At 41.1% G+C, this 23,738-nt stretch overlaps 1 protein-coding gene and 1 long non-coding RNA gene across 5 annotated transcripts in view; both read left to right on the top strand.

Moving 5' to 3' along the window:
- LOC306645380 overlaps positions 1–23,738 on the top strand; it is a 268,819-nt gene that overhangs the window by 87,594 nt on the left and 157,487 nt on the right. The gene's annotated exons all lie outside the window — the stretch shown is intronic.
- GLDC (glycine decarboxylase) overlaps positions 2,236–23,738 on the top strand; it is a 114,361-nt gene continuing 92,858 nt past the window's right edge. For 2 of the 4 annotated variants that reach the window (XM_079113023.1, XM_079113022.1), the window contains exons 1-2: positions 2,269–2,713; positions 3,270–3,348. In XM_079113023.1, the coding sequence (XP_078969149.1) occupies positions 2,459–2,713; positions 3,270–3,348 (334 nt within the window). In that variant the 5' untranslated portion in view covers positions 2,269–2,458. Of the gene's footprint in view, positions 2,714–3,269; positions 3,349–23,738 lie in introns of all 4 variants that reach the window. The other 2 variants (XR_013759608.1, XM_079113021.1) reach the window with 2 other exon arrangements.

Genomic DNA, 23,738 nt, shown 5'->3' with positions numbered 1-23,738 from the left:
ATTTGTAGGGAATCACATGTTTATTTATGTCATGATCAAAGAATCAAAGATTAAAAGATATCATGGAAGTGTTCTTTTTCTCTCCCTGTCTCTCTTTTCCTCTCTCCCTCTCTTCCCCCAATGATAGATAGTCTTACCATTTTTTTGCTTCGGCCATGAAACAATGTAGAAAACTCAGGAGGAGGAAAATCACTATTTATCTATATATCTATATATTTTTTGGTACTAGGGATTGAACTCGGGGGTACTGAACTACTGAGCCACATCCCCAGCCCCTCCCCCCTTTTTAAAATACTTTTTAAGTTGTCAACGTACCTTTATTTATTTACATGCAGTGCTGAGAATTGAACCCAGTGCCTCACACATGCTAGGCAAGCACTCTACCACTGAGTTAAAACCCCAGCCCCTCCCCAGCCCTTTTTTGTATTTTATTTAAAGACAGTCTCACTGAGTTGCTTAGTGCCTCACTAAATTGCTGAGACTGGTTTTGAACTCGTGATCTTCCTGCCTCAGCCTCCTGAGCCTCTGAAATTATAGGTGTGTGCCACCATGCCTGGCTACTTATCTGTATTTTTTGCTCTTTCCAGTATTTGTTTTTCTGCTCTCATGTTACAAATCAATCCTTCTTTTATCATTTTTCAATCCTTCTTTTATCATTTTTCTTTCTGTCTAGAGAACTTCCTTTAAGCAGGTGCAATGGTACATACTGGTAATCACAGTCTTTTTTTTTTTTTTTTTTGGTATCAGGGACTGAACCCAGGGGTATTTAACCACTGAGCCACATCCTGAGACAGGGTTTTATTAAGTTGCTTAAGGGTTTTGCTAAATTGCTGAGGCTGACTTTGAACTTGTGATCCTCCTGCCTCAGCCTCTGGAGCCACTGGAATTACAAGCATGCACCATTGTGCCCAGCTACCCCAGCCACCCCAGTACCTCTTGTGATTGAGGCAGGAGGATTACTGGATCAGGTAGCTAGGATTACAGATGTGCACCACCACGCTGGTTGGATAAGATCCTTTTTCAAGGATCTTGTTTTTCTTTTTTGTTTTTGTTTCTTTAAATTTTTTCCATACTTTTTTTTTATTGGTATATTATGGTTGTACATAATGGTGGGATTTGTCATACATGTATACAAATAACAATATAATTTGGTTAATATCATTCTTCAATATTTCTTGTGTCCCTCTCCTCTTCCCTCCCCCTAGTCCTTTTCCTCTGTTCTACTGATCACATTTACTTTCATGAGTTCCCCTCACCCAGCACACAAACCTTTCTTTTCCTTTTTCCTCTTTAGGTTTCACATATGAGAGAAAACATATGACCCTTGACTTTTGGGGGGGGGTACTGGGGATTGAACCCAGGTGCACTGAACCACTGAGCCACATCCATAGTCCCTTTTTATATTTTATTTTGAGACAGAATTTTGTTAAATTGCTGAGGGTCGTTTTGAACTTGTGATCCTCCTGCCTCAATCTCCTGGGTTGCTGGGATTACAGGCTGCACAATAGCGCCCAGCTAGCCTTTCTTTCTTTTCTTTTCTTTCTTTTTTTTTTTTTTTTTTTTGTGTTGGGATTGAACCCAGGACCTTGTGCATTCAAGGCAAACACTCTACCAACTGAGCCATATCCCCAGCCCCATTGCATTTTTAAAATACTATTTTGTTCGGCGAGATGAGACGACAAATGCTCAGAAAGCCTGAGTAATCTTCATAATCCCACAAATATAAAAGATCTCATTTGCTCATAAGGTTCCCATGAGACATGTCAGGAACAGATACCCTAAATTTAAGGAATGGATACTAACTTTTCGTTTATGTTTGTAGTGCAAGGGATTAAACCCAGTACCTCATTCATGCAAAGCTAGAGCTCTACCACTGAGCTATATCCTCAGCCCCTAACGAAGTCTTTGAGTTTGCCCTTGCTGTGAGAATCATCTTCCATTTCAGAGTAGTGCCGCAGAAACTTCTCCGGGACTCTTAGGGCTGTCTACCCTGACACTCTGGCAGCGGGCACACGGCGCATCCCGAATCCGGCATCAGCCAGTGATGGAAAAGGAGGCTCCACCCGGGATGGCAGACTCCGGACCAGGAGCTGCAGTACTCCACCGAGGGGCTGAGAAGAGGGTAGGAAGAGGGGAGGGGGCGGAAACAGCCCCGCCCCCGCCCCTTCGTCCACTCTCATTGGCCAAGGGCTTCCTGGCCCCATCCCCCGCCCGCCTCCCGGGCGACGCTTAAAGTGTGCGGAGCAGGTGCTTCGCGTGCACTAACAACTTTGGGCCAGTGTTGGGGTTGACTGCTGCCCTCATTCATTGTTCCCAGGCATTTATCGTCTGTCCCGCCGCAATCCGACTGGAAGGGGCTCAAGGCCGGACGCAGCTGCCACCCAGGGACTGAGGCCAAAGGAGGAGCCCAGAGTTTCGCTGAGCCTCGCGGGTTGGGGGGGAGAAGGCGACTGAGTCCATGCAGTCGTGTGCCAGGGCATGGGGGCTGCGCCTGGGACATGGAGTCGGGGGCGGCCGCCGCCTGGCTGGGGGCGCGGGACCGAGTTGGGCGCCGCGGGGCCGAGACAGCAGTAGCGGCGGTGGGAACAGCGGCGCGACTGGGGCCTCGCGCCTTCTCGAGCGCCTCCTGCCCAGACACGACGACTTTGCTCGGAGACATATCGGCCCCGGGGACAAAGACCAGAGAGAGATGCTACAGGCCCTGGGGCTGGCGGTAAGGACCTCCACCTGGCCCTTGGGCCTCCGCTCCGCCCTGCGCGGATTCTGCCAGCCCAGCCTCTGGGCTCCAGCTCTAAACTCTGCTGCCCTTCGCGTGGGTCCCCGGCCTGAGCTCACGCATTTGATCACGGCTCCTTCCACAGCTTACTTTCCGCCCGACCCGCTCTTCTTGTCTCAAAACCGTGCATTTAAAAACTGCCCCTAAGCTAAGCAGCCAGGCAGATAAGCTGTAACTTTGTAAGAAGAGCAAGCAGAAAGACCCCCGGATTAGAGAAGGTTTATCCCGTTATTTCCTAGTTGCAGCCTAAAATCCAACCCCGATTCACCACCCCGCTTCATGATTTTCTTTTCTCCAAGTGATTTCTGGTTTGCACAAAGTTTTTCTTTTTAGAAAGAACACCTAATTAGGCGATTTAAATGAGGCTCTCACAAGCCTTTGTAGAGTCAAAACACAGAGGTGCCTCTTAACTCAGGGGCAGCTTACTCTGCCTTTAGTATTCACCTACTTGCCTTTTAATTTTAGAGCATTGATACTTGCCTTTTAATTTTAGAGCATTGATGAACTGATCGAGAAGACGGTCCCTGCCAGCATCCGCTTGAAAAGACCCTTGAAAATGGAAGACCCTATTTGTAAGTGGCCTTGGAATCTCTCTTGAGTTCGGCTTGCTCAGGCCTATTTGCCTTCTGTAATCTCGGAAGGTTCAGCTCTCGGGATAGGATTGCTCAAAATTGGAAATATGTTGACTAAAATAAAACAGTGACTGTTACCTTGGAGGCCCGTAGAGAGTGGGATGGTTGGTTCCGGGAGACAGAGACGCTTTCTAAGTCGTTATCCTAGGGCCCAGCTAGGCTTGTGGGAGACTCCCCACTTCCCAGGCACCCCCACGTGCAGGGTTCTCCCTTCGTTTGTGCTGAGAATTGTCATCTCCTCTTTGCAAATCAGGATAGAGTCAGAAAGGAAAAGGGAACTGGCTGAAATCACGCCAAGTAGGGAAGAGACAGACATGGGAGCAGACCCAGACATCGCTGCCTCCCCGCCCCAGCCCAAAGTTCTGTATATCACAGTAGCTTCAAGTAGTTTATCTGATATCCAGATTTTGTGCTACTGAAAGGCAGCAGGACTTTTCAGGTTCCAACGATTTTTTTCTAGAAAAATACACCAGATTCATGCTTGTTTATGAAAACTCAGTTTACTCAGACTTTCATAGAATTTTATATTTGAGATGATTTTAATGGTCTAAAGATTGCCCTTCAGAGGTATTTATGAGGATATTTGACTTTCTTGAAGTGAGGGAAGAATCTACAAGTCAAGGGCTCAGGCAGCGCTGAAGAGGTCTTTTAAAAAAATGGGTTTGGGAGTGGGGATCTCACCTGGTCATCTCATTTTCAATCAAGGAGGTACTTGGCTCTTTTACTTCTTGGAGTAAAATGAAGAGAGTAACTGTTTTGTTTCTGTGATAGAAAAAAAATTGAGTGCAAGCTTTGTTTTGTTTTACAGCAGATGACCTGAGATATCTCTCCCCACACCACTGGCAAATTCTGTTCCTCAAGCTGTGCTGAGGAGAGTTGCCCTTGTTGCTTTCCAATCTGCTGGCAGGGAGCTTGCTCATAAAAGAAAATCTTCACCTTTTGTTGAGTTAAACTGATTGATACCTAGAGATAGCTGGAAGCCTTATCTATTTCAATTTCAGAAAATCATAATTCAGATTCATTGTGTGAAAAGTGAAGGGTTGTATATTTTGAGTCTTAGGTGAGCATTTGAAAAAATGAATGCCTTCCTGAGACTTTCAAAGTCAGAATATTTGTTACTTTTTTTTTTTTTAAACAATGTAATCTAAAATAAGATGTTCTTTTAAGAGCATGAGAACCTGGGAAATACATCAAAATTGTCTATTCTTTCTTAGTTCAGCTACTTGGTTCTGCTGAGTAATTTGACCATCAGGTGATTCCTGTTTCTTCTCCCTTTTTGAAGCAGTCTCATGAGTACTTTGCAACTTGAGTGTAAACTTTAAACCTGGAAACTTCTGTGACATTTTGGTTTGGTTCCATCTGGTTAGTCTGAGGTGACTCAGAAAATACTGCATGGTCAGGAGTCCCCCTTGCCCTGAAGTGGACAGGCTCTCCAGAGGCTGGGGGAGGGTACGTTTGCAAGACATGAATGTTTTACTCTGAGGTGTGCTCATGTCATGGCTAATGAATGTTTTCCTAGCAGTGGGAGTAAATTGGTCCAGGTAGCCTCTATAGGCAACATTTCCATTTAATAGTGGAACAGCGTTGTCCAAACTTGATTTCATGTGAGTGTGCATTCTTAGTCAGAGAGGAATTTTGGACCAAGTATTTGCCATGTACAACGATAGCTATAGTAAGAGCAACTTATAGGAGTCTTAAATGCCCTCATTGCTGACTAAAAAGATTGTGAAAATTTTGAGCAGTGTGGAGGTAGTTAAGCTAGTTCTTATGCATAACTGAATAATCTCAAACATTTATGTAGTGTTTATCATGTGCCCTACGCTGCTTTACAGCGCTTCTCAGCTGGTCATGGTGGTGTTTGCCTTTAATCCCAGCAACTCAGTGAGTTGGGAGGCTGAGGCAGGAGGATTCCAAGTTCCAGGCAACTTGGTGAGAACTTATCTCAAAATAAAATTTAAAAGGGCTGGGGATGTAGCTCAGTGGTAAGGTACTCTTGGGTTCAATCCCTAGCTTCCCCTCTCCCACAGAAAATAAAGTGCGTTTTCATGTTTATTATTATTTAAAAAATTTTTTAGTTGTAGATGGACACAATACCTTTATTTATTTATTAGCATGTGATGCTGAGGGTAAAACCCAGTGCCTCACAAATGCTAGGCAAGTGCTCTACCACTGAGCTACATCTGCAGCCCCTCATGAATTATTATTTGATCCTTATTATAACCCTATAAGGTATATAGGGTTATTATCTATTTCTGCTCTCTTCTCTATTTCTCTTTTGTTTGTTTTTTGAGATAGGGTCTTACTATGTATGTTGCCCAGTCTGGTCTCTGACTCATGGACTGAACTGATTCTCCCACCTCAACCTCCCAAGTAGCTGGGACTATAGGCATGTGCCACAATGCCCGGATATTATCTAACTTTTAGAAAGGTAGAAATCATGGTATACAGAGAATATGTAACTTGCCCAAGGTCACAGCCTGTGATCTTTTGGTGGAGGCAAAATACAAACACAGCTCCACTGCCCACACTGCAGCCACTACTCCGTATGCAAAGTAGAAAACTCCTGCCCTGACTCTTCTGAAGTACCTAGATAACAGAAATGCACAAACTCCTAGAGGAATCACTATGCCATATATGTCAGCACCAGTGGAAATCAATCAGCATGTTAAGGACTCGGTTGTGAGGGCACCCACAAGAACCACCTGGGTGGTTGAACTGTAGTACTGAGGCTAAGTAGTGAAGGAGCTCTGATGCTCTGCTGGAAAATTCTAGGGATACTGCTACGGGTAGAAGGACCAGCACTTACAGGGCAGAGCAGCCTGCCAATATTGGGGAAGTATAAGTGGTTCCATCAGCCAGGAGGGATGGGCCTCCCCTAAGACACATGAGAAAATGCTTTATCAATTAGCCTCTTAGTCATTATAAAGAGAAACAAGCAAAGCCACTCAGATCAAAACCTTATCAGTTTAATCCTAATCAGATAATTTTCCCTCTCTTATCCATAGACATCACCACCCCCCAACCAAAAAAGAAAGAAAAAAAAAAGAAGAATATATTTCAATGGGAACATTGGTTTCTCTGTTGTCATTATTTGTGATTTTAGCCTTTTCATTATTTTGCATATTCTGTCATACTATGTATTCATTTTGCAATTGATACAAATTAACTTTTTTCTTTTGGTTCAGAACTAGATCTATATCTCCAGTTCTCTGTATTTTGAGGCAGAGTCTCACTAAGTTGCTAAGGTTGACGCTGAACTTGCAGTCCTACTGCCTCAGCCTCTCAAATTGCTGGGATTACAGGTGTGTACCATGGTACCTGGCTAATTAATACAAAATTAAAAAATACTTGATTAACCAAGCCAGTCACTTTTAGCCACAGTATGCCTTGCTGTGTGGTGTTTTCAGTGAAGTCATCTTAAAATAGCCAGATTGAACTAGACTGAACTAACTTTACAAAATCTGCAGGGATTAAAGTTTACACAATTACATTGCTTTTAATGGGCATACTTTGGTAGAAACTAAATTCTCTAATGTTCAAATTATTGAACTAGAGCTGAGGAGCTGAGCTGTTGGAATGAGACATCTGATAGATTTGTGAGAACTGAATGTTCTAATCACTTTAGAGTGATTTTTTTTTTTTTTTTTTAATAAATGGTTAATGAGGGCAGTGATCAGAAGGAAGGGGCATTGTGTAATGCAGCTGCAGGTGGTGACTTCTTCACCCCAGTTGGGTTGGACATGAGTTTTGGTCAAAAGACAAGCCTTAGAGCTGTGAAAGGGAAACCTGTTGGCCCTGGAAACTGAAGGAGGGTAAACTAGAAGTGGAGCATCCAAAGTGATTGGTTAGGAAGTGGGGAAAAAGTGGAGAAGCTGCCAGTTACTTTAAAACAATTGTTATGGATGTTTTTGTTCAGTTCCGGGATTGTCACTAGGGATAGCAATCTGGCTTTCTGCAAAGCTAATTTACAGTATGTTGTCTTCCTGGGGTTTTTTTTTTTTTTTTTTTTTTTTTTTTGGTAGATTATTAGTTTACTGTATAGATTGTGGGTGAGAGTTCCGTTTTGAAATAGGGGCAGGCTCTTGCCCATATTAGTCCCTCACAACAGAATTTATCTTATCATTATGCTTTTGTCATTAATTCTTTTTTTTTTGGGGGGGGGTAGGTACTGGGGCTTGAACCCAGGGTTGTTCTACCACCAAGTTACATCTCCAGTCCTTTCTATTTTTATTTAAATTTTGAGAGAGTCTCACTAAGTGGCCCAGGCTAGCCTTAAACTTATGATCTTCCGGTCTCAGCCACCCAAATTGCTGGGATTACAGCATGCACTTCCACACCCAGTTTGTCATTATATTATTAGGCATATACCTGCTGATCTGACTAATACCTTGAACAATCAACCTGTTGACTAAATTTTTTTTTTTTTTTGTATTGGGCCCTGAATTCAGGGGCACTCTACCACTAAGCTACTACATTCTAGCCATTGGAAAAAAAAATTATTTTATGTATTTATTTGTTTTAGGGATTGAACCCAAGGGCACTTAACCACTGAGCCACATTCCCAGCCCCCCATCTTTTTAAATTTATTTTTATTTTTTATTTTTTTAATTTGAGACAAGTTCTGACTAAATTGCTTAGGGCCTTGCTAAATTGCTGAGGCTGGCTTTTTATTTTGCATTGATTTTTTTTTTTTTTAATATTTTCATTAACTTTTTTGACAGTGATAAATTAAAAAAAAATTCTTTTCATACGTGTATGTAGGGTAATAATGTCTGTCTCACAATCTACAGTCCTCCTCCTCCCCACCAACCCTCCCTCTCCCCTCACTTTCCTCTGTACATTCCAAAGTTCCTTCATTCTTTCCTATCTACCCCCACTCCCCCACTGTGGATCAGCCTCTGCTTATCAGAGAAAACATTTGGCCTTTGGCTTTTTGGGGGTTGGCTTATTTCACATAGCATGATACTCTCCAGTTCCATCTGAGACTGGTTCTGAACTTGAATTTTTGATCCTCTTGCTGTAGCCTTCTGAGTCCCTGGGATTACAGGTGTGGGCTACCACACCAACTTAATTTTTTTATTTTGAGACAAGATCTCACTAAATTACCCGGGCTGACCTCAAACTTGCCATTTTCTTGCCTCAGCCTCCCAAGTTGCTGGGATTACAGGCCCATACATCACACCTGGGTGCTTAATTGTTAAATGTTTGACTCTCTACTATAGCAAGCCACTATGAGGATATGCTTATGAATAAATATGGTCACTATCTTCAAGGTGCTTTTATCTTGCCTTCTTAATATGAATTAAGTGAGGATGTTAAAATGCTCCAGGGTCACCTGTAATTCCAGTGACTCAGGGGGCTGAGGTAGGAGGATCACAAATTTGAGGCCAGCCTCAGCAATTTAGCAAGTATCTTAGTGAGACCCTGTCTCAAAATGAAAAAGAGAAGGGCAGAAGATGTAACTCAGTGGTAGAGATTCCTTCAGTGCAATCTCTGGTAATCAATAAATAAAGAAATTCCAGATGCCATGAGAACCTTGAATTAAAAAAGACTGGGACTGGGGTTGTAGCTCAGTAGTGGAGTGTTTGCCTAGCACATGTGAGGCACTGGTTTTGATTCTCAGCACCACATGAAAATAAATAAAGGTATTGTGTCCATCTATAACTAAAAATAATATTTTAAAAAAGTCATTATTCAGAAATGGAGTAAAATTGGGTGGGAAAATAGGGATTTCTGAATTTGAGTAGTAGTTGAAATATATATTTTGTTAGAAGCAAAGATGATATTTTTGTATTGACTTTTTGTGTGTAAATGTGTTATACAAGAAGGAACAACCTCAAAGGCAGTAACTTCTTTGAGAAAAAAGAAATGGAAAAATGCAACATGCCAGGCATAATTGGGAAGTACTTGAGTATTTCTGCACTATCATCTTTGCTGGAATCTAAGAATAATGGTGTTAATCATTTGTGGACAGGTAAATGTGGAAGTATATTCTGATAGCAGTGGAGGGGTGAAAACATTTACTTTAAAAGCGATGAATCCTAAATCATAATCATTCCTCCCTTTCTCTTAAAATTAGAACACCATATTATAAATAAATAAATAAAATAAAGATCCATTGACAAGTAAAAAAAATTTTTAAAAAAGAATAAATTCATTTCCTTGAAGTTTAAAAAAATGAAATAAAATAAAATTAGAACACCAAATTAGAAATACCAGTCTTTATAAATATAATTTTTGGTATTAAAATATTTTGGGTTTTCTAATTGTTTGGTATATCAAGGGTAGAAGCATGCTGGCATACAGTGATGAGGGGCCAAACAGGTCATGCTTGTCAGACAAAAAACTTAAAATGTAAACATTTTCCTCTAAAACTTGTTAAAGGATTATGGAATTCATTCAGTATCATTAAAGACAGTTTATATTCCAAAATTATAGTTTACAGAAATGATATCATTTCCTTACTAGGAATTTAACCCAGGGACACTATACCCCTGACCTACATCCCCAGCCTTTTTTGTTTTTTATTTATTGCTGAGTTGCTGAGGCTGGTCTTGAACTTGTGATCTTCCTGTCAGCCCTGAAAGCTGCTGGGATTACAGGCATGTGCCACCATACCTGGCCTTACTTTTTATAAATTGACTCTTTTGGAAAAGCCATTGTATAGGCTATCCTTTGCTACATAAGAAATTACTGCCAAATTTGATAACTTAGCTGGGTTTGAGGCTGCATGCTTATAATCCCAGCTACTTGTGGGGCTGAGGCAGGAGGAGCCCAATTTCAAAGCCAGCCTGGGCAACTTGGTGAGACCCTGTCTCAAGATAAAAAATAAAAAGGGCTGGGATGTAGTTCAGTGGTGGCATGCCCCTGGGTTTGAAAAAAAAAAAAAAATTGATGTCGTACAACAATAATAAATATTTAATTATCCCCAGTTTCTGGACCAGTAATTCAAGAGCAACCTGGCTTATGGGCTGTGGCTTAGAGTGGGGGTTGGAGTCTCAAGGGAGACTGCAGTCACATGTTGGTGGACACTCAGCTGAACTAGAGGATCCAGTCCAAGGTGACTCACATTGCTGGCAAGTTGATGCTGGTCTCTAAAGTGAATACCCTTAGTTCCTTAGATGGGTCCATCCGCAGGCTGCTTGGGTGTCCTCACAATATGGTAGCTGGATTCCCCAGAGCCAGTGATTGGAGAAAGCAAACCAGGCAGAAGCTATCCTTTTTATGACCCAGCTTTGGAAGTACCATAGCTTCTCTTATGCCATATCCCATTCGTTAGTCAGTCACCAAGTCTACGTGCAGTCAAAGGAAGGAGAATTAGTTTTTGCCTTTTGAAGTGAGGAGTATAAACAAATTTGAATTTTCTCATAAACTATCATTTACAGCAGCTTTGGGTTCATGGCAAAATTGAGCAGAACATAGAGATTCCTCATATACCTCTGACCCCAATAAGCACAGCCTCCTTCATTATCAATGTCTCCCATCAGATTGATACATTTGTTACAATTGATGGTCCTACACTAATCATTATCATCACCCAAAACCCACAGTTTACATTGGGGTTCAGTCTTGATGTATATTCTAAGTTTGGATAACTGTGTAAAGGACCTATGTCCATCATTATAACATCATACAGAATGGTTTTACCACCTTAAGAATCCTCTGCAAGCATACTTTTAAAATTATTACATCCATTGAAATTTGTACATGCTCCATATCTTAAATTATAATGAATTTTATGTAATTCTAAAAATGTTCCTTGCTATCAAAATGAAATCAATTACATTGCATTGTAAATGTGGTGTTATCCTTGGGATTAGTAAAGTACACAGGACCATTTGCCCATACATGAAATGCCATAGACTACTCAGCTGTATGGTTTTTGCATGGAGTTTCCCATCACCTTTACCAGCAGGTTATTGAGTTTCTATTACCAAATTTGGTTCTACAGCTTCCTCTGTTTCTATTCCGCATTTATTAAGAGACTTCTATGGAAGTACTGTTTTAGATTCTGACTGTGTAAGAGTGAGAAGGTAGGTGACAATAAAAATATGGTCCTGAACTATAGGTTGTATCTGATAGGGAGATAGGTAATGTAAATGGTTCTGCAGATGGGATCAATATTCTGACCGAGGCTAAGGCATTAGCACAGGAATGGAAATATGGGAGGATGTGGATATTTTAGGGATGGTTAATAGACCATGTGAGTAGACTGTTAAGTTGCAGAGGAATGTGGAAAACAAGGTATGGGACCCTGTCTGTAGTGCGCAGAGCTGTAAAGGATTCCCCCACCTAAGCAATGGGGAAACTTTAGAAGTTATTACATTACCCTATGTAAATGTATGATTACACAAATGGTATGCCTCTACTTCATGTACAATCAGAAGCCATCACTAGATTCAGCCTAGCATTTTGCGCAGTGCAGTTTTGCAAATTGGAGGCAGAGAACCAGTTGAGAGATTATTGGCAAGTTTTGATGTGATGTATTAAATGCTCACTAATTCTTTCCCACAGGAAGCAGACATCAAAGACAAAGTTAGATACATAAGACATTTATTGGTGTTGGTAGCAGGAGAAGGCAGGAGTACTTAACTAATGCAGGTCTGAACCTTGTGGAAGGAAAATTAGGCAGAAAGAGTCTTCCACTGCTGCACAAATCTAAGAAAGGTTCATTCAGACCAAGAGGGAGTTCTTGAGCTAAAACAACCCACCTGAGAAGTCTCATGTCTTGCAGGAATGAGTCTGCATTTGTTCTCCTTTTGGACTACGTCGATGGCTAGGGACAGTCTGTGGGAAGTATGGTTCTAGCACAAACGTGGTGGTTGATCCAGAAGGGCAGAAAGTAAGACGGTCAATTTCTAGACTGGGTGTTTTGTGGTGATGGTGATGTCATTAACTGGGAGGAAACAGGGTCCTAGAGAGAGGAGAGATCAAATTTTTCTTAAGTAGAATTAGATTTGAGGTGCTCCTGGAGCATTTGAAAAGTTGGGACAAGAGTCCAAAAGTAAGAGCTCAAGAGAAAGGAGATGACATTGCAGACTTAGTGAGTCTTTTGAATAATTTCATGGAAATGAGTGATATTACCCAGGGATGGAGTGTAGGGAAGAAAGTCAAAGCTGAGATGTTGGCAAATAGAGCATGTGGAGGATGGAGGCAGTGCAACCTGAGATCAAGACATCAGGGTCAGGAAGACAAATTTTCAGCAGGGAATTGTGGATCTAGTGCTGTATTCTGGACTTTTCTAAGATACAAGAGGGAAGAAAGTCCACAAGAAAACACACGGACCCTCTGAGGAGGGAGGAGTTGAGAGTCTGCCTGATGATCTCGCTGCAGAGGGGCAAGAAGGGTTGAGACTGAGCACTAGGGAACAGTAGAGTTTCAGAAAAGCTATTGTGCATATCTGGGTGGTATGAACGTCAGCCTGCATGGAGGACCTGCTGAGATTGAATGGCATGGATTTGTAAGACTTGTCAGGGTCTCTTCTCCCTGAAATCATTTAGTGATTTTGGAGCAGGAAGAGAGGAACGTGGTGACTGGGTTCAGCTGAACTTGAGGATTGGCATTGCCAAGGACTTCAAGGTTCGCTAATCAGTTCAGGTCAGCTGGTTTGGAGAAAGGTGAGGCAAACCCATCTATCCCTTGAGGGTCAATGACCAACTCACGAAATGTGAACTTAGGGCCTGAGCTGCTTATTGTGAATGATTCAGGAGCTTTGGGGCAGGTACTTGATGACAAGGTTACAAACAGTTTGGGGTCTTATTTCTTTAGTCCTCTTTCCACCCTAACTTACTTTAATCAGTCTCAGTTATATAATTATATAATGAATGAGTAACTTTGATCTCATTTTGGCAGTTTAGGTTTATTTTGCCTATTTGGCAGAGAATTTTATTTCATTTATTTTTGTAGAACTTGGGATCAAACCCAGGGCATTGCACATGCTAGGAATTCTGCCACAGAATTATATCCACAATCCTCTTTGTTTTGAAACAGGGTCTTTTTAGCCAGGCGTGGTAGTGCACACCAGTAATCCCAGCAGCTCAGGAGGCAGAGGCAGGATGACAGGTTTGAAGCCAGCCTCAGCAACTTACCAAGGCTGTAAGCAATCTAGTGAAACCCTGTCTCAAAATTTAAAAAATGAAAAAGGGTCGGAGATGTGGCTTACAAAAAAAACCCAACCAAACAAACAAAAAAAAACCAGGGTCTTACAGGCATGGCATGCCTGGCCAACCCCAGAATTTTTTTTTTTTTTTTTAAACAAAAATTGCTATCTGAGAACTTTTGTAAGGATTCTCAATGCTTGTTCAACATACTAATTGATTAAACAATGAGAAAGTAAAAAACTCTGGAAATCTGAAATTATTGTAAGTACTGTATTTTTTGAAAAACTTTCTAAATAGAGCAGGTTTTTTTCATTTATAAATGTTCCTCTGAAGCCTTTGCTTTAAGGATGTAGTTGAACCAAGTGTGAGAACAATGTGTGTGTATTGATTTGGCGTATGGATTTTGTGGTGGGTGAATTATTGCAAATATGAAATCTCTATGTGAGACTTTAGGTGAATTTTCATTGTAACACATTGATTTGCCTATGTTTTCTGAGCACTTACTATGTGCCTAGCAACCCACTATGCTTCTGTTCACAGAGAGAATAAAATTTACTTGATGAGATTCTGGATTGAACTACTGATTTCCCCATAGGACTATTCTTGTGATCTATAAAAATTATTGTTCCTTCAAGCAGTGCAAGTTGTTTGAGTAAGGCTCTTGGAACATACTCTTCCTTTCTTGTTATTGCTCTGTAGGCCATAGCAGTGTGCCCATAGGGCAAAAAAGAGGAAAAACAAATACTCCACCAATTCTTGTTCTGAACAACCATTTGGTCTGATTACATAGGTCATCTGATGTGCCAGATAAATATTAATTGCAATATTTCTCTGTATGTTTCTTCCTTTCCTTTTTTTTTTTGAGCCCCAGTACTGGGGATTGGACCCAGGGTCTTATGCATATTAGGAAAGCAAGTGCTCTATCTCCCCTGCCTTCAGGGCTGGGGGTATAGTTCAGAGGTAGAGCACTTGCGTAGGATGTGTGAGGCCCTGGGTTCAATCCCCAGTACTGCAAACAAAACAAAACAAAAAATCATAGATTAAGGGAAGAGAGTCTATAAAGGAGCCTCCCACAGAAAGGAGTTATGATTCAGAGGAATAAAATGACAGACATGATGTTCCTAACTTGTTCACTGAGGACGCTGCTCTTGTGATCCTATAACTGGAAGGATTTTGAAGCTGTGGCTTTTGGGTGAGCAGGATAAGCTGCATGATTGCTTACTTTGTGCAGACAAGGGACCAAAGAGCCATTAGAAACACAGACAAGATGTATTTCAGCTGCTTTGGGGTTGTGGAAGTGTCCTGAGGAAGGCTCTAGTCTGAGAGTCATGAGTTATATAGTTTATTATTTATTTTATTTAAAAAATTTTTTTGCCCAATCAACAAATGGGCTAAGGAAATGAACAGACACTTCACAGAAGAAGATCTACAAGCAATCAACGGATATATGAAAAAATGTTCAACATCTCTAGAAATAAGAGAAATGCAAATCAAAACTACCCTAAGATTCCATTTCACCCCAAGAATCAAGAATACAAGCAACAATAGGTGTTGGCGAGGATGTGGGGGAAAAGCACACTCATACATTGCTGGTGGGGTTGCAAATTAGTGCACCCACTCTGGAAAGCAGTGTGGAGATTCCTTACAAAACTTGGAATGGAACCACCATTTGACCCAGCTATCCCACTCCTCAGTCTATACCCAAAGGACTTAAAATCAGCATACTACAGAGATATAGCCACATCAATGTTCATAGCTGCTCAATTCACAATAGCCAGATTGTGGAAACAACCTAGATGCCCTTCAATTGATGAATGGATAAAGAAACTGTGGGATATATACACAACAGAATATTATTCAGCTATAAAGAATAATAAAATTATGGCATTTGCAGGCAAATGGATGAAATTGGAGAATATCATGCTGAGATAAGCCAATCTCAAAAAACCAAAGGACGAATGATCTCGCTGATAAGTGGATGATGACACATAATGGAGGGTGGGAGGGAGGCAAGAATGGAGGAAGGAGGGACTCTATAGAGGGGGGTGGGAGAGATGGGGGGAAGGAAAAAAAAAATGAATCAAACAACATTACCCTATGTAAATGTATGATTACACAAATGGTATGCCTCTACTTCATGTACAACCAGAGAAACAAGTTATACCCCATTTGTTTACAATAAAATTTTTTTTTTTTTTTGCTATTAGGGATTGAACACTGGGACACTTAACCTCTGAGCCACATCCCCAAGCCCTTTTTTATATTTTATTTTGAGACAGGGTCTTGCTAAGTTACTTAGGGCCTCACCAAGTTGCTGAGGCTGGCTTTGATCTCCTGATCCTCCTGCCTCAGCCTCCCAAGCTGCTGGGGTTACAGGTGTGCGTTACTGCCCGTGGTTTCATATGGTTCATTAATTGGCTGAGCAAGAAAGAAGATAGGAGTCAGAGCCCAGATCAGGTCCACATGGTGCTGCTGCCCTGGCCACATCCTCACACATGCTGCCTCTCTTCCAGGCTCCAGTTTTCAATTTAAAGTCTGCATTCCACACTGTGCAGAGCATATGGTTTGGTTTGACTTCTTGGAATGAACAAAATCTGTGACTGAACAGAATTTGGTTGTCAAACTCTCCTGTTCACAGTGGAAACTTGACAATAGGATATATGGCTGTGGAAGTGGACTTGAGCCAGGTAGTTATGGGGGAACTAAAAAGTATTGTTAATGCCTGGGTGACATGAAGGAAAGGCTAAGCATTAGGTTGGAATTTGTGCCCAAATTCTGTCTTCCACTCAGGAAAAAATCAGAAAATCTTAAATGTGTGCTATCATTCTAGTCTTTTTATCCTGATTGATACCCGGACCAGCCCCCATGGTTTCCGGCGCAGCTTTGATGCCAAGGATCTGCATGTTGGCAAGAAAAATCTGCCAAGGCGGTCTCTGTCCTCACATTCTGGTCCCAGCTTTCCTCTTTAGCTTCTGGCAGAGAAAGGCCTTTCTCAAACTGGTGACATTGTCTGGGCAAATTCAAATATGAGTGTGTTGGTTTTCAGTCCTGATGATTTCCTTGGAGACCTTTTCCTAGGATCTTGCCAAGGGCATGGAGGGTGAGGAGAAGGAGGGAGGCAGGTTGTGATGCTGGCTAGTGGCTGCTCTGTGCAAGGCACGGCTGGCTGGGCTGCCCAGGAAACAGCAGAGTCGGGGAGTGACAGGGCTCCCCCACTGTGTATTTCCCAGGTGGTATTTCATTCTAGGCATAACATTATTTATTTATTTTAGTACCAGGGATCGAACCCAGGGGTACTTAACCACCATGCTACATCCTCAGCTCTTTTGTTTTTATTTTGAGACAGGGTCTCGCTAAGTTGCTTAGAGCCTCACTTGTTTGCTGAGTCTGGCCTCAAACTTGCAATCTTCCTGCCTCAGCTTCCAAAGTCTCTGGATTACAGGTGTGTACTATCACACCTGGCTTAATTTTTGAATAAATAATATAGATACATTGTCCAAAACTCAAAAGCACAAAAAGATACACGGGGAAAAGTACAACTCCCTCCCATTTCTAATCTTATTTTTTTGGCGAATCATCTTTTAGAGATGTTCTGTTCAATATAGCATGTGTATATATTTATTCTTTTAAAATTACAAATGATAGCATAATTTATACACTGTAAAATGTTAGGCATAGCATTTTTAGATTGTTATAGAAGCAAAAGCAAAGAATGGCTACATTTTTCCATATAATTAAGGCAAAGAATATATAGTAAGGTTGTGTTTTCAGTAATGGGGTAAGGATGGGGAACAGTGTGTATGTATGTTTCGATTTCGCACGTATCTTGACTTAGTCTGCCTATCCATTTCAATGGCATTTGTACAGTTCTTGTGTAAATTCTTATATATGGGAAATTAAAATCTACCTCTAGCAATGTATTGGGTATTTTACAGCTAAATTGATTTATTTCTATTGGAAAGCATTTATTTAGTGTAGTGTATCTTGACATTTTAGGCAGAAGTTTCAAGGAAGTTGCTTCTAGAAAGACTTGTGGAATTATGTAAGGAAGAAGGAAGTCTTCATTCTGAATTCTGAGAAGCAGGAGCAGTGCAAGTTGTCACCTGTGACTTCTTAGGAAGCAATGCTGAGAGGTCACTGAACTCTGTTCCTGGTACATCAGGACCAGAGCATTATGCAATGCTCTGAGGCAGAGGAATAAATAAGGTCACGAGCAGGTGCTTGTTCCACAAGAAAAGAATTTACTGCTTAGGTGCCTGAAGGATTGCTTGACTCCTCCCTGGTTGGAAGTACACAGTGTCTGACTGCCCTGCAGGGCTGTCAGCAAGCATTTGGAAAATGACAGCTTGTCTTCAAGCAGTTCTATTTTATAATTTTTCCCCCTGTGGTTTTTTTTTTTTTAATTGGTACAACTTGGTTGTACCTACTGGTGGATCTGTTGTTCATATTTGTATGTGCACATAATGTAACAATAATAATAATTTGGTCAATATCATTTCCCAGTATTTCTCCTTTCCTTCCCATCCTCTCTCTCCCTGGTCCCTTTCCTCTGCTCTATTCATCTCCCTTCCAAGAAGTTCTTGGTGGATGCTCCCTTTCTTATTCTTTCTCATTTCCCCTTGGTTAGTTTCAGCGCAGTCACATTCAAAAGAAGATTGTTATAGGAATCAGCCTGTGCACAGGAGTGAGCTGTTTTGTCAAGTTGGAAGGAAGTGTAAGGAATGTGCATGCTTGATGTTGACTCTGGGGGGAAATCCAGTCTTTCCTTTGTACACACAGATTCCTTAGGCTGTGCAGCCCAGGCTTTGGATGGCACAATCGCCTCTTTATAATGCTTCTCTTAATAGGTAGGGGAAAAAGGCTGCCACTTTGGGATTAAGGATCCCACACTGTTTTCTCTAGAGAGTTTTTTCCCCCACTGGGAAAAAGAAGTGACAGTGGTGGGCATTGTGTGCTCAGGATTTGGAATTTTATTTTGACTTAATCATGCTCCAGAACTCCAACTTAGAGACTGTATTTTGCTAAGTTGAATTTCAGATAAGTTCAGCAAGTAGAGATCTGTTTGTGGACTCCACTCCCTGCCCTCATCATTGCTGTTTGGACATCACTTATGATTATAACTGACTCTGGGTTCCTAAATAAATCATTTGACTCTTCTACAGATTTGACCAAAGTGAGATTTCATGAGTGGGTTTGAGCAATGGCAACCGGGGAACAGATATTTGAAATAATTCAGACACTCACTAGGCTGGTGGTTGGAAGATTCTTTTTTTTATGTGTAGGTGGAGGAGCTTGAGGTCTTAGATTTTGATAATGGTAAGGAGCAGCTTCACTGTGTTCATCAAGTCAGACTATCCTGGCTTCTAGATGGGGAAGATGGGGAGTTGGGACATGATAAAGAGTGGGTAAATGAATGGGGAAGGCTTCTCACACTGTTCACGCTTTAGGAAGCATGACCAAGTAATTGCCCTACTCCTGTTGGCCCAAGAGTCTGTTAGCTTGGTGTACAGGGGACAGCTCATTCTATTCACACTCTTTTCTCAACTGAGTTAAAACTGGACATAAAGATCAGGCTGTGATGAGGTTACATTGGGGGAAATGAAGGGCACATTAGTTCCAATCTGGATAGCTGGGAGTGTCTACCCATGCTTGAAAAGTTTGATTGATGCTATAGGGACTAGAGTTTTATCTTTATATCTTTATGGGATTAGAAAATTCTATGTTTTAGCTTTGACTATATTCTAGATCTTATCCTAATTAATTAATTCTTTTTCATTTATGCTTATTGGCTTTTAAATTTTTCAGGCTTTTTGTTTTGGGTGGTTTTTTTTTTTTTTTTTTTTTTTTTATTGCTTTTTTTTGGAGAGGGGGAGGGCTTGGTACTGAGGATTGACCCCAGAGTTACTCCACCACTGAGCTACATCCTTAGCCCCTTTTACATATATATTTTTAATTTTGAGACAGGGCCTCACTAAATTGTGCAGACTGGTCTTGAACTTGTGATCCTCCTGCCTCAGTCTCCCAAGTAGCTGGAATTACAGGTGTGCACCACCGTGCTGGGCTCAGGTGTTTTATTCAAGTGCATAAGACTTCAGTGGCTGTTGTAAGGGATGCTGATTTACATCTTGGGTTCCCCTTTCTTGGCTTCCTGTTAATTCACCTGCGATAGCCTGAGCTTTTTTAGGGGGGGAAATTAAAAAACTTTTAATCTCTGAAAGAAGTCATAATAGAAAAAGTTAAGTATGAGAAGCCAGGCTTGTTGGTCCTACCCCATCTTTGCCCTATCCCACCACTCTCACAAGCTTCATAAACATTTGTGAGCTTCCTCACACCTGGGCTTTCTGCCCTCTTCTACGTGGCAGGTGCCATTTTGGTTCCTGTGCTGTCAAGTGAGGAAGGAGGGTTAGTCTGCTCTGTCCCCTGCAGGACTCTCATTCAATTTAGCCTCTTTACTAGTCTTGAGATTCTGGTCTTGTGGGGCTATAATAGTACCCTCCTTTCAGGGACATGTGGCGTATTTCCACTGATTTGAAAGATAGTTTTTGTTTTGGGTCTGTAACGGAGGTCCCCTCTGGGAAGGATTAAGATAGGTAGATAGATTCCCCCAGGAGAAAGGATCTTTCATCTCAATGGGAATTTGCACACACAGCCAGAGGTACTATTAAAGAAGCAGAAAATAAGACTGTAGTGAAGTGGAAACTTCTGGCAGTTTACAGGCAAAATCAAAATGGCACATTTGAGTACCTCCTCATGAGGAAAAAGCAGGAGATTTTTACTGAAGGAAGCAGAAGAGTGATATTTTGTGTTCCCAGAGGGAGGAGATCTGGGGTTTGGTTTTAATTTAGAATTCTCAGATTCTAGCTCCTGTCATCTCCCTGACCTCCTGAATTGGAGTCCTTAAAGTGCAGTTTTCAGATAATTTGGCTTAATTGAGGTACCCTAGTCATGGTCTTGGCACAGTAGCCCAATTCCTATCTCTCTAATCCCATATGTTCTCATGGGACAAGGAAAGCGGGAAGGAGACTCCTGTCCTGGAAGAATCATGTTGACTATGAAAACTGCTGATCTAAATAATTCCTTTGGCTCCTACCAATTTCATTTTATCTATTTCTAATTATATCACCTACCATTAGATTGTTTTTCCCCAGGTACGGAGCAAGTTAAACACCAGCCATTCAGTTGATTATCTGAGCCCTGCCAGTTGTGGAACACCATGGCTGCAAGACTCCACTGCCTCCCCTCCGTGAGGCTGTGAGAAAAGTGGGCAATGCCCAGGGCAGATCTTTCGGCTGAATAATTGGCTCTGACATTTGACCAAGTTACACTGAGGAGCTGTGGGGGAAATTCTATGTAGATTTTTTTAGTACATTCCAAAAACATAGCACCAGCTCTCTTGTGCCAGTGGATAGGAAGGTTGTTTTTAGCAGGTGGGCATATTTGGGTTGATTACTTTTGCTATTAGAATCTTAACACTGTAAGGAAAATCTTGTCTGGCAAAATGCTGGAATTCACCAAAGCCTGTGAGTGTGATTGGACCAGACAGAGGGCCTAAGCACAGACCAGCTTCTCTGGAAAATGGTTGATAGAGCTGTCTATATTAATTTGCCAAGATTGACATAAAAAGGAACCACAACCTGATGGCTAAACAAAAGGAATTTATCTTCTCATAGTTCCAAAGATTATAAGGCCAAAATTGAAATGTGGGCAGGGTTGGTTCTGTTTTGGAACTCTGGAGATTTTTTGTTGTTGTTCACCTTGTGGTCATAGCTGGCAGTCCTTGCATCACTCCAATGTTTTCTTCCATCATGACATGCATGGTATTCTTCTTGGGTCCATGTCCCTATGTCATTTTTCCTCTTCATGTAAGGATACCAATCATTGGATCAGGGATGATCCTGACCCCACATAGTCTCATTTTAACTTGATTGTATCAATAAAGACTTAATTTCCAAATAAGGTTACATTCACAGGTACTGAACATTGGGGTTTTGTGGGACACAATTCAATTCACAACACTCCTCTTATCCATCTCCCTCTGGGATGTTTTACATCCTCTGACTGTATCTCCCTGTGTCCAGGGTCTTCCCTCCATGATCTCTCAACACCATTAATAGAATGATCTTTCTATAATGAGAAAAAAATCATTCTTCTGCTTGAAGATTCTCTGTGACTTCTAAAGTCTATACTCTTTTTGTAGTTTTTTTTCCCTGCTTGAGGGGCCGGGGATTCAAATCGTGGTCCTTGCGCATGCTAGGCGAGCATTCTCCAAAAGGAGTTATTTCTTCAGCTCCTAAAGTCTATACTCTTGATTTGACACATTTCTTCACTCTGTTTTCATTTGAGAACTGGACCTTTGTCCTTATGGCATAATGTGGGGCAGGGACCTGTCCCTCTTTCACAGGATCTTATTTGCAGCTGGCTTTGCCTGCCAGGCAGTGCTAATTAGTCTCCCCTCCTACTGAGCTTCTGGATCACTCTGTCCCTTAGATGACTTGGAAAGTAATCTAAGTAATTACTTGGGATTTCTTGCATGATTATTCCTACAGATAGGTGCCTGTCCTTGCCTTTCTCCTCAGGTGTTGGCTATTGTACTTTGACTTACTTCCTAAACGTTCACTAAGGCAGTTGGATTATATATACTCATGAAACTAACAACTCACAAAGCTATCTTTCCTTTATGTACTGTGGCAGTGTGACACATTACTTATGAATTTATCTCCTGTGTATGTGGTAGAGGGTGACAATATTTTTCATTCAGGATAAAGATGTATTGATGAAAACAATATTGAGAGATAAAACACTGTGAAGTCCTAGCCATTTTGCTAACTTTATTTTGCTGAGAAGGCAACAATAAAATCAATCAGTTCCAGGGTTTAAGTGTCTGAATCCCCAGGAAGATTTTAAGGATCTGGACATTTGTTAAACAGTTAAATTTAGTACCATGATCTATTTGCAGAAGGGCAGAAGTCATGTTCAGTGGGTTAAAGTGCGGAATCTGGTGGTAGAGACTGGATTAGTAATCCTTTAATTTAAATCCATGTGACCTCAGGGGAGTGATCCTCTTCAAGCCTTCATATAATACCTGGCAGTTTATGCTCAATAAGTATCAGATGCCATTATTATTTTGTTGATTTTCATATGAATGACCTGCATCTGAGAACCTTATAATTCTTAATAAACTAAGTGCCTTAATGGGAATGCTGGGTGAAAATGCTTGTAGGTCTTATTTTATTTTATTTTTTTATTTTAAAATATTTTTTAGGTGTTAATAGACCTTTATTTTATTCATTTATTTATATGTGGTGCTGGGAATTGAACCCAGTGCCTCACACATGCTAGGCAAGCACTCTACCACTGAACTACAACCCCAGCCCCTGTCTTTTATTTTAATTGGTATTTCTTGTTGTTGGGTCATAAGTTTTTTATAAGTAGCCCTTTCAGTGACACAAAGGAAAAGTGTCTGATTCAGTGGAAGAATTATAGAGAACATATAACTTATGTTATTAAAAACTGCCACCTTTCCTGCTTATAGAAAGTATAGGCAATTTAAAAGGGAAAACAGTAAGATAGAATTTTTATTTAAATATAACAGACATGAAGGGCAGACAGAATAAACATGGAATGAGGCAAGAGTTAAAGTTGGTCAATTCTGTGGGTATGGTGTTGCATATCTGTAATCTGAGCAATTTGGGAGGCTAATGCATGAGGATCACAATTTGAGGCCAACCTTAGTAACTTAGTGAGATCCTGTCTCAAATAAAAAAATAAAATGGACTGGGGATGTAGGTTAGTGGTAAAGTACCTGTGGGTTCAGTTTCTAGTACCAAAAGAAGGGGGAGTTGATCAATTCTGGCAAAGAGCCCCCCCTCCAAAAAAAAAAAACAACACTGTGAGAGGCCAACCTTGGGGAAAATATGAATGCTATTTGGCTGGTTTCTATTTGCTTGCTTGTTTTTTATGGGGATTGAACCCAGGAGTACTTTACCACTGAGCTACGTGCCTAGTCTTTTTTTTTTTTTTTTTTTTAGTCAGGGTCTCACTAAGTTGCTGAGGCTGGCCTCAAACATACGGTCCTCCTACCTCAGCCTCCTGAATCTCTGGGATAGCAGCTGTGTACCACCACACCCAGTCTCTCTCTTTTTAAAAGATTTCCACATACAGTACTTAGAGTTGGTAAGATAGATAATTACATTTTACATGTATCTGTTCTCCTTATATAACTATTCAAAC

The sequence above is a fragment of the Sciurus vulgaris genome (assembly GCF_902686455.1).
Source record: "Sciurus vulgaris genome assembly, chromosome: 15".
NCBI lineage: Eukaryota > Metazoa > Chordata > Mammalia > Rodentia > Sciuridae > Sciurus > Sciurus vulgaris.
The sequence above is the reverse complement of the archived record's forward strand: the minus strand, read 5'-3'. Positions and strand labels throughout refer to the sequence as shown.